Source organism: Ctenopharyngodon idella, chromosome 19 (assembly GCF_019924925.1).
Source record: "Ctenopharyngodon idella isolate HZGC_01 chromosome 19, HZGC01, whole genome shotgun sequence".
Lineage (NCBI taxonomy): Eukaryota > Metazoa > Chordata > Actinopteri > Cypriniformes > Xenocyprididae > Ctenopharyngodon > Ctenopharyngodon idella.
The window spans coordinates 14,407,711-14,419,407 of NC_067238.1; the positions used below are offsets into that span (position 1 = coordinate 14,407,711).

At 37.7% G+C, this 11,697-nt stretch overlaps 1 protein-coding gene across 1 annotated transcript; it reads left to right on the forward strand.

Annotated features, from left to right (window-relative positions):
- Window positions 1-2,525: 2,525 nt before the first annotated feature.
- On the forward strand, window positions 2,526-9,292 carry krtt1c19e (keratin type 1 c19e). Its single transcript, XM_051872666.1, has 8 exons — window positions 2,526-3,053; window positions 3,183-3,265; window positions 3,598-3,754; window positions 4,021-4,182; window positions 4,473-4,598; window positions 8,066-8,140; window positions 8,268-8,416; window positions 8,729-9,292. Exons 1-8 carry the CDS (start codon window positions 2,541-2,543, stop codon window positions 8,868-8,870), a joined length of 1,407 nt encoding a protein of 468 aa, XP_051728626.1. The 5' UTR covers window positions 2,526-2,540; the 3' UTR covers window positions 8,871-9,292.
- The last annotated feature ends 2,405 nt before the right edge of the window (window positions 9,293-11,697 follow it).

The following is an 11,697-nucleotide window of genomic DNA, read 5'->3' on the forward strand; positions in this document are numbered from 1 at the left end:
CAGAGTTATTTGCCTCATGACTTTAGCTTAAAGGGTGAGGTAACAACACAAAGTTGACATATTGTTATTTCAAATATATTATCTCACCTACGGCATAAATAAATAAACAAACAAACCCCTGTCAGTACTTTAGTATTAAAGTATTCAAGTATTGTGAATGTCACAACGCAGACACATTTCTACACAGCCTTGTAAAATTGCAAATCTGAATGTTAAGGAATCTTTTTTCCGCAGCAGTCTCAAACTCAGTAGAATATCTCTACACAATTTATCCGAAACCACTGTCTTCATTTTTGTTCGAGTATTCAATCATTGTGGAACTGCTGTTAAACCTGGGAAAGATTTCTAGTAGGCCTACTCTAGTCATACGTGTTTTCAATGATAGATTTTGACTTTATTAAAATGATGATATCGCAATATCTTGAAAAAAATATATAATTTGTGGTGAAGTAAAGCGTCTCACCTCTCCCTCAGAAAACCGCGCCATTCTTGTCACACGCGCGCGCTCTTGTGGTCGAGCACGCAATCGACGCTACCAAACAAACAGCCAGTGTTTGTACATCAAATTTACATTTCCAATTATTTTGACTAAATATTGCACTAAAACGGATATTTCTGGGATTCAGTGAAGCGAATTTCATGTTAAGGTGACTCGTTTGCATTAGATAGGGTACCTGTGTCGACAAACATACTTTTTCTTTTAACACCGTTAGATCACAAGTTTTTGTACGACTGAGGGTCATGTAAATGTAAAGAACCTCATTTCCCCCTCTTTTTAAGAAAGATGGTATCAGTATTATTCAGAAACACGTTGCTTTATGGTGCATTAATGACAATAACTGATGAACAATTATTCATTTTAATCTTCAATCAATTGGTGACTTATGAAAAGACTACCATTATTTAAAACTTTGAATAACATTAAAAATGTAAACTTTATTATGGGGTAGTATAGCATTTTGAGAGTGAACATTGTTGGCAGCAGAGATTTTTTTTTTCTCTGAATATATGCAAAATAGGGAGAGGTCAAATACCACAGTAAATTCCTGCAGCTCAAGCATACTAAACTCTTTAACTTTTGAAACTGGGGAACACACTTTCCGTGTCGATTAATGAACAGAAAATTTGGTAAATGAGAATAGGAAATTAATTTATCTTTGTAATCTGATTTTGAGTTTTAAAACATAAGACTCATCAATCAAATGTTCGTTCTTTTTATTATATTAAATATCCACCTGTCCATTCATTCTCTGCTTGTCCTCTGTAGGGTCGAGGGGATGCTATAGAGGGCCGTAGGTGGGTGAAACACTCTGGACAGATTGTCAGTCAATCACAGGGTACACATACACATTTATATTAAACACATTATAACTATTAAATATAATTATTAGCCCAATCTTATTGTAAAGTAATATTTGTACAAAGCTCATGTCAAACTCTCGATATAACAATATGAGAACTAAAGGCAAACAAAAAATAAATAATAAAATGTATCATGAATCTCTTTTTACGCAGAGGTCTGTCCTCAGCTCAACAGCCTAAGGGAGGAATTTGATATGTTAAGCTAAACCTGCGGGAAACATCCTGCTGCTCTGTCTAGTGCACACAAGTACATGCACAAACATGAGTAGTTTCAAACAGTCCACTTTTACCTCTTAGTGCCCCTTTATAGTAAAATTGTTACATAATAAGTTGCTGTAGGCCAATCTTTAAATGCCAGTGAGATCAGCATAGTTCTGTGAAGTTTCACATCTTACCCAGTTACATCTTTTTACACTTTGATAGTTATTCTGAAGTCACACTTGCTTCTTCCAACATGGCTAGATCACTTGTACGATGCAGCTGGTATTCAAATTCTGCAGCGAGCTTTTCGTAGCTCAGATTTTAGAGTAACAAGCAGTAAAAATTTAAATGAAAGTTATTTTGGCCAAAAATGAAATTTCGGTCATAATTTATTTACCCTCAAGTTGTTCCAAACTTGTCTGAATTTCTTTCTTCTGCTGAACACGAAAGAAGATATTTTGTAGAATGTCGGAAACCAAAACGTTGATACTATGGAAGTCAGTGGGGCTATCAACTGTTTGGTTACCCATGTTCTTCAAAAATATCTTCTTTTGTGTTCAGCAGAAGAAAGAAACTACTTGAGGGTGAGTAAATGTTGACAGAATTTCCATTTTTGGGCAAACTATCCCTTTCTAGAATATTCAAGGGTTTTAGAGCGTAAGGGGCTTTACAGTGAAAAACAAGAAACGTCCACAAATGTCTGAACATGTACAGAGCTCTCATCTGAGAAAAGTTTAGAGGGGGTATGCAAGCGTCTATCTTACTTACTTGAGGGGGTGATCAATCAGCAAACTTTATGTCTTAGCATCACTTTTCACTTAAGATGATTTAAGCTGACAGAGTTTCTCGCTGTCAGCAAATTTTTGATGGAAATAAGGTTACCTTGTCAGCTTCACCAGCACATAAAAGGACCCTGAGTTTCTCCACTGTACTCACTCTCCAGGCAGAGCAGAGTAAGACCACAAACCACCGTCCACATGGCTACCACATTCTCCAGCGGCAGCTTTGTTTCCAGCAGGGCCTCAATGGGCTCCTCACGGTTCTCTGCTTCAGGTGGAGGAGGTGGCCGCATCAGTGCCATGAGGGCTGGCAGCGTGTACGGGGGTGCAGGAGGTTCAGGGGTCCGTATCTCCAGTGCCTCTCGCTCCATGTCCGCAGCAGGGTCAGGTGGTGGCTTTGGCTTTGGAGGTGGATTTGGTGCTGCAGGAGGGGCTGGTGGAGGATTCGGTGGGGGATTTGGAGCTGCATCAGGGGGAGGATTCGGTGTCTCTGGAGGAGCAGATGACAGCGTCATTGGCAATGAGAAGTTCGCCATGCAGAATCTCAATGACCGTCTGGCTACTTACCTAGAGAAGGTCCGCTCCCTTGAAAAGGCCAATGCTGACCTTGAGTTGAAGATACGTCAATTCCTTGAGAGCAGAATCTCTCCTACAGGCGGTGCTCGTGACTACTCAGCCTTCCAGGCTACTATCAGTGACCTCCAGGCTAAAGTAAGTATAGCTAGGTAGATTCTTTGTGGCTACTGCTATAGGAAAATTGCATAACCTAATAATCTTTATTCACTATACAACATGTAAACAAACAAAATCACATAATTTTAAATAAATTTTCCTTCTCAGATCTTGGGTGCCATGCAGGTAAAGAACACAGTCCACCTCAGCATTGACAATGCCAGCTTGGCTGCAGACGATTTCAGAATGAAGTAATTATATTTATTTTGTTTTATTTTTCATTAAATAAATACATTTTATTGAATATATGCTGTCTAAATGTACATACATTCTAGAAAAATTTGTACATTTGTAAATCTGCTTTTGGCTAATTCTCATGTTCTTCTGTGTGACAAAATCTATACACATTTTAAAATAGTTTAATAATCTATTTGTAACATTAAAACTAGTATGAACTAGTATAGTATGAACTAGATGACGTAGTATAGTATACTAAAATATACAGTACACTATGGATTTTAACATAAAATCTTGATGTTGATGAAAGAAAGTTTTTTATATAATGTTCCTTTTTATTTGACAGATATGAGAACGAGCTGGCAATGCGTCAGTCTGTGGAGGCCGACATCGCAGGGTTAAAGAGTGTTCTTAGCGAGCTCAACATGAATAATAAAGACCTCAATCTGCAGATCGAAGGGCTCAATGAGGAGCTGGTCTACATGAAGAAGAATCACGAGGAGGTAAATTATTTCAAAGCTGTTCGAAATTATTTCGAAGCTGTTCATAATGGAGCAGAGCAAACCACAAGATTTATGCTAAAACTGTTCCAGTTAAACTTTTTAGACAGGAGGTCAGGCCACACAGGTGCTTTATAGCCTTAAGCTCAAGATGGCACTGTTTTGTAACATATTTCCATACCATGACATTTGAAGTCAAGAATAAACAGGTGATGATGGGAAGATATTTTAAAATGGACATTTAAAAATGATATATGATCTATCTTCAGGACCTCTTGACCTCACGTGATCAGATGAGCGGACAGGTCAACGTGGAAGTTGATGCCGCACCACAGGAAGACCTCACCAAAATTCTAGCTGAGATGCGTGAGCACTATGAGACTGTCGTAGCCAAGAGCCAGAGAGACCTTGAAGGCTGGTTCCAGCAGAAGGTTGGTTCAGTCCAGAACCTGACTCATGCAGTCTAGGTGCCCAGCTCAAAAATGTTGGAAATAAAATAATAAAGCTGGTCCAAATAATAGTTAATGAAAGAAAAACAAAACATCTATACTGAGATTAAAACAACATTTTGATAACTGATCAGATCTTGCAAAGATGACTTTTGATGAATTTTGGAGAGTAGTGGTATGAATGTGCCATAAACATTAGCACAGCTACCTCTATGTTGGGTTTATACAAGCATTAAATTAAACAATTTTTAAAAAAAATACTTATTTTGCAGTCTGAGACCTTGAAACAAGAGGTTGTAACAAGCACAGAGACCTTACAAACTTCGAAAACCGAGGTCAACACAGTGAAGAGCACAGTACAGTCACTGGAGATTGAGCTTCAGTCCCTCCTTGCCATGGTGAGTATTTGTAGAAGAAATGGGCCCAAAAAACTATTTAGACACATAAATCACACTTAAATGAGCTCTATGTATTATTTTTTTGATTTATTTTTTTGACTGTACTAAAGCATACAAATGTAAGATGTAGGAAACATGCTAAGTACAAATATTTATTTCTCTAAAAAACAAAGCTATAGCCAGTTATTCTACTTTGAAATGTGCATGACATGTTGGAATGTCTGTTTTTGTTTTGGTCTGTGTGATCCCACCCACTGCCAGTTTACCCAATAGTATTTCGACACCCCGGTCTGCCAGTTGGTGGAAAACACAGTGAACGAACTGGGCCAGAGATTGCAAATTCTACCCGACCATTAAAAACATTGCAAACAAATACATTAGCTGAACAAATTATACTGTGAGGCTCATCGCTTTCCATTGTCAATTACTCTTGTGTGTCCTCAATCTGGCAACCCACGTGAGCATGGAGTCTGAGGAGGAGGGGGCAGGAAAAAACTCTCCAATATTTTGAATTTGGATTGCAGTACCCAGTTCAACCGCTAGCTGTCAATATTACATAGTCTATGAATGTCAGTGCATTAGATATAAAAATCTCAAAACCAAGTGGTGCCATTTGCTTAAAGGATTAGTTCACTTTAAAATGAAAATTACCCCAAGCTTTACTCACTGTCAAGCCATCCTAGGTGTATATGACTTTCTTCTTTCTGATGAACACAATCTGAGATATATTAATAAATATCCTGAAGCATCCAAGCTTTATAATGGCAGTGAATGGACCAACGAGTATGAAGCTCGAGAATGTGCATCCATCCATCATAAACATACTCCACACGGCTCAGGGAGGTTAATAAAGGCCTTCTGAAGCAAAGCAATGTGTTTGTGTAAGAAAAATAGCCATATTTAACAAGTTATTAAGTAAAATATCTAGCTTCCGATTCAACTTACGAAGTGTAAAACTCTCGCAGTTCAAAATGCTTACACTACGTCTTACGACTTCCGTATTCAAATTACGAAAAAAGTGTAACTGATGTGATGTCAGTTAAGCTTTTTTCGTAAGTTGAATATGGAAGGCGGTCTGGCGGAAGCTAGATATTTTACTTTATAACTTGTTACATATGGATATTTTTTTACACAAATGCATCTCTTCACTTCAGAAGACCTTTATTAACCCCCAGGAGCCGTGTGGAGTACGTTTATGATGGATGGCTGGATGCACTTTCTTGAGCTTCATACTCATTGGTCCCGTTCACTGCCATTATAAAGCTTGGATGCGTCAGGATATTTATTATTATACCTTCAACTGTGTTCATCAGAAAGAAGAAATGGCTTGAGGGTGAGTAAAGCTTGGGGAAATTTTCATTTTAAAGTGAACTAATACTTTAAAGGATTAATACACTTTCAAATAAAAATTTCCTGATAATTTACTCACCCCCATGTCATCCAAGATGTCCATGTCCTTCTTTCTTCAGTCGAAAAGAAATGAAGGTTTTTGATGAAAACATTCCAGGATTATTCTCCTTATAGTGGACTTCAATGGTCTCCAATCGGTTGAAGGTCAAAATCACAGTTTCAGTGCAGCTTCAAAGGGCTTTAAAAGATACCAGGCGAGGAATAAAGGTCTTATCTAGCGAAACGATCGGTCATTTTCTTAAAAAATATGAAAATGTATATGCTTTATAGGCACAAATGATCGCACCAGAAGTGCTTCCACCAGAACGCGATTTCGTATTCTTCAAAAAGCTTACGCTAAATGTCCTACACCTTCCCTATTCAACTTACGGAAAAAACGGAACTGGCGTTGCGTTCGTTCCGTAAGTTGAATGGGGAAGGCGTAAGACATACAGCGTAAGCTTTTTGAAGAATACGGAATAGCGTTCTGGTGGAAGCACTTGTGATGCGATCATTTTGAACTTCAACCGTTTGGAGACCATTGAAGTCCACTATAAGGAGAATAATCCTGGAATGTTTTCATCAAAAACCTTCATTTCTTTTCGACTGAAGAAAGAAGGACATGGACATCTTGGATGACATGGGGGTGAGCAGGGGCGGCGCTAGGGATTGGGCTAAGGGGGCTGGAGCCCCAAATGTTTTTCCAAAAGCCCCGAATCTTTCAGGTTTGAGGTTTCTTAACAGTGCTGTCAAAATATCATTTTTCTAATCTATTAAAATATGTTAAACAGTTCATTATCGCTTTTCTGCAGTAGCTATACACCGATACCTGCAGCGCTTTCTCTCTCTTCTCTCCGACAGAGTTCACGCACACCGCAGTTGAACACAGACACGCCTCCTGTCACTCACTCAGCGCAGCGGCAGGCCTCAAGACTCTAGTTCGGTCCGGTTGAAGGGTTTTTGTTATGATATAACAACTGATATGACAACTTTAGCACATTTTTGGCAGCTAAACATTCATTCAGGGTTTCCCATTAATGACCCTGTGCCGCCGCCACTGTTTCATAATGAACCGAAAATTTAAAACAGCCAAAATGATCTCTAACGTTGTATTTTGCCAACGAACTAAAATCGAAAATGTGACATGGCTTTATGTCTTTATAAAACAGTAAAAGACAGTGATGAAGTATATATACAGTCTGTTTGTGCTGCGTGTTTTAAAGAGAAGTGCGCACTTTGCTCACGCGATCAGCTGGTGATCAAAATAAAAGCTCAAGGATTTATCTTTTGCAAGTGTAGAAATTAGTACAAAAGTAATGTAATTACCCAATACTGTTGCGTAAAGTAACTACTTATAAAAATTCTCATTTATTTTACAATGCACTTGTTAAAATATATGGATATTACTGTCATATGAATAATTATAAAGGCCTAAATCATTATTATATTATTATTTTATTGTAGTAAAACACTATGTAGACTGAGATTCTATATCACAACTAAAAAGATGTTTGAACCCTCTTTCATGTCCAGGTACAATGCTGTTTCTTTGGTCAATTTGTACATTGTACATGGGTTGAAGCTCTTAATTTTGAGCTTCCAAAATGCACCAGATTTATGCATTTAACCTTAAAATGTACAAAATTTTCTTCCGGGGTGGGGGCAGACCCCCCAAGAGAAGGTACACCCAACATAGTTTTACAAATTCGAGTGGGAAATAATGTTCATTTCATGAACTTTACTCAAGCACACAACAACAAAGCTCCTTTCATGTCAGTAAAGCTGTTAACAGAAAATTAAAATGTCATTGATTGGACAAAATCGATTTGGGCTAAGCCCCGAATGTTTACAATGTCTGGCTCCGCCCCTGGGGGGTGAGTAAATTATCAGGAAATTTTTATTTGAAAGTGGACTATTCCTTTAAGCATTATTTCACATAAAATAAATGTATAATGTTTAAATGATAAAGCCATTGAAAAGTAAGATATTTGGACACTTTCTGGTTAACAAACTTTATAGAAAATGTACAGTTTTGGCCATTGCTAACATGTGTTTTTCCCATTATCCCTACCTCACAGAAATCATCTATGGAAAACACCCTGAGTGAGACTCAGAATCGCTACTCGATGCAGCTGTCCGGCTACCAGGCACAGGTGAGAGCTCCTAAAGCTAAGAATCTCATAAATCTTACAGACAGAACTCTCACTGTAGCCAGCTCATTAATAAGGCTTTAAAATGACCTGTGTTGGGTTAAAAGTTCTTCTCCCCTCGGGCTTGTAGGTGAGTGGAATGGAGGGCCAACTGGTGCAGCTCCGCAGCGATCTGGAGCAGCAAAGTCAAGAGTACCAGATGCTTCTGGACATCAAGACCAGACTAGAACTGGAGATTGCAGAGTACAGAAGACTGCTGGATGCAGAGGCCAGCGGCAGGTAAATCACAGAACAAGTTTATATAGACATCAACAAGTACATGCTCAGCTCCATACTGGAATATTCTTGCATAAAATGCAGACTGAGAAACATACATTCTTTTCCTGCTATTCTTTACAACAACTAAAACAACAACAACCAAAAAAACAATTTAATGAACTTATTAATTCTTTATTCATTACACTATAGATAGATAGAAAGAAAGAAAGAAAGAAAGAAAGAAAGAAATACTACTAAACTTGAAATACTACATCTGTAGTACAAATTAGGCATTTCAGGTTTAACTAGTTGCATATTTTTGTTTCCAAACAGCCTGGCCATCTCAGTCAACTCCGGCTCCAGCTCCTCCTCCAGCTCCATCACTACCACCAAAACAGCAGTGATCACTGTTGTGGAAGAGGTGGTTGATGGTGGGACAGTGATTTCTTCCTCTTCAACATCCCTTGTTAAGTGAAGCACACCAGACTCATGTCAGTTGGAGAATACACCTCCTATCAAGCTGTCAAAATGTGGTGACAGTCTGTGAGCATTTACAACAATAAAAATAGACAAAATGTGTGTGGTTATGTCATCTGTTGTATATGGTGGAGTTTAGAAAGTGACCAAAACAAATGCAAAGAGGGCATAGCATTTTTAAGTGTTAGTTCACCCAAAACTGAAAATTATCCCATAATTTACTCACCCTCAAGCCATCCTAGGTGTATACGACTTTCTTCTTTCTGTCAAACACAGTCGCAGTTATATTAAAAAATATTCTGGCTCTTCCAAGCTTTATAATGGGAGTGAATGGTACCCGAGATTTTGAAGCCCAAAAAAGTGCATCCACACATCATAAAAGGAATCCATATGACTCCAGCAGGTTAATAAAGGCCTGAAGTAAAGCAATGCGTTTTTGTAAGAAAAATATCCATATTTATAATTTTATAAACCATAATGTCGGGTCAGAGGTCACGTCACGCATGACGTAGGATGTAGGAGTAGTGTAAGTTTAGACTTCTCTCACAGTTCAAACAAATAGGGCTGAGCAACAATCTCAAGCTTCTCTTCTTTTATATCGAAATCCTCTGACATTTCTCGTTTTAGACTTCTAATTCATGACGGGTGTTTTGTTTTGCTCTATCCTCTGCGATTCAGCGTTCGTCAATACGCCATGCATCGGGTCGGAGGTCACTCTTCCGCCGGAACTTGACTCGCAAGCCAGGAAGCCAGTGATTATAGTTTATAAAGTTATAAATATGGATATTTTTCTTACAAAAATGCATCGCTTCACTTTAGAAGGCCTTTATTAACCCCCGATCGCGATCGACTGGTAGATCTTTATCACTGTCCCAGTAGCTCCAGAAAATAATAGAAATATGAGTACAAAAATACATTACATTTCTCCAGTGTCTGTGCTTGTATTTATTTTTCTGTTATTTTCGGGAGCTATTGGGACAGTGATAAAGGTAAATAGCCCACATCATGCCTGAGTCTGTAAACGGCCGTTAACAAAAGGCCAGAGAAGCTGAAGATGGACGCGAAGAGGAGAAAAAAACAACCCGTGGCAACAGTGTAAAAGTAGCCCAATTCCACAGGAAAACTGCAGACTTGGCAACACTGCTCTTACCTACGAATAAAGTAGCTATTTATAAGCGCAGTCAGTGCTGCTTTGTTTACAGCGGTAACCAAGGAGACGCTGTATCGCTGCTCTTCCATAAGCGCCACCTGCTGTCAGAGAGTGAATTTGCGTCTCATTCAGCCTGTCTGCTGTTTTGGTTTCATACTTTTTTTGTGTGTAGCATATAATTTCACAAAGATAAAGTCAGACCGTTCTGTTTTTGCTTTAAATCTAGAAATTAAATCTAATTAATATCAAAAACAACTGCTTATGCAATGTGTGTAGCATCTTTGTTTGGATCGAGATTAAAATGCAGTGGTTCCCTCTAATTTGAAATAGCTAGATATTTTTAATAATAATAATAAAAATATCTGCAACCAAGATTGGAATCGGCGAATTTGCTTGTAAAAATAAATAAATAATCAGAATCTGAACTGGCCATGAAAAAATACTAAATACATTCTGGGCTGTCTTTTTTATCAAATCTTCAATAGGTAGATCTTGTCTTTCATAAAGGTCGAGGTCAGGGATCTTGGGCTTAAAAAGGTATACACCTAATGGGCTGGTTTAGCAACAGTCTTCGGATGACTCCATCTGCTGAATGAATACATATGAATGTGAATAAATAAAAAAAAATAATGGTAGTGAAAGTAAACATGCATAAGATAAGATAAGTTACAGTATAGGGTTAGTATTGGGTCATAGAGTGCGATAAAGCAGTTAGCATTGCATAATCTTGATAAATCTCTATGTTGTAAAGCACCTAAAAGGTCAAACTGGAATGAAACATGTTTCTCTTGCTGATAAAATGCCAAGCGGCAAACAAACAAGTCTGGTTATTGTTCTGATGAATATGTTTTGCATAAACCTCACCTTTCCATCATAATGCTGCTTTACACACAAAAACCACAAATGTCAAACACATCATCTGCAGCCCAGCCCAGCCCAGCCCATAAAAGAAACGTGGTTTGGTCAGTAAGCAGAATTCATTTTTATGGTAACACGCCTTTTTTTTTTTTTTTTTTTTTAAATAATTGTTACTGATGGAACCAGTCTTTAAACTCACATGTTTATAACATCTCTTTTCATGATGATTGCTGTGCTACTGGATTCTCTACACAGGATGTTTTTCTAAAATTGTTTAGTTGGTATTTCAGCAGCCTTTGAAACAATGACAAAATAACTAAGAAAATCATTTACAGAAAAGAAAACAGCAAAATGACACTAATCAAAGAAAGAAGAGAAGAAAGTGTCAATGGTGAAGTAAAAGTATTTTTGCCAGTAGAAGTGGATAGCAAAACCATCCTGTGTTGTTGTTTTTTTTTTTTTAAGTATTTTTTGTCTCGTTTCCAAGTAAATGTATCTAACATCTTTAAAACAAGACACATTTACCTGTGTAAGATATTACACAGGCTGTTTAAAATATATACACTATATACGCTCTCGTTCAAAAGCTTGGGGTTAGTAAGAAGTCACTGATGCTCACCAAGGCTGCAATTATTTGCTCCAAAAAATGTTATTAAAATTTAAAATACCTGTTTTTTATGTGAATATATTTTAAAATGTAATTTATTCCTGTGAAGGCAAAGCTGAATTTTCAGCATAATTAGTCCAGTCTTCAGTCACATGATCCTTCAGAAATCAATCTAATATGCTGATTTGCTGCTCAAGAAACATTTATTAT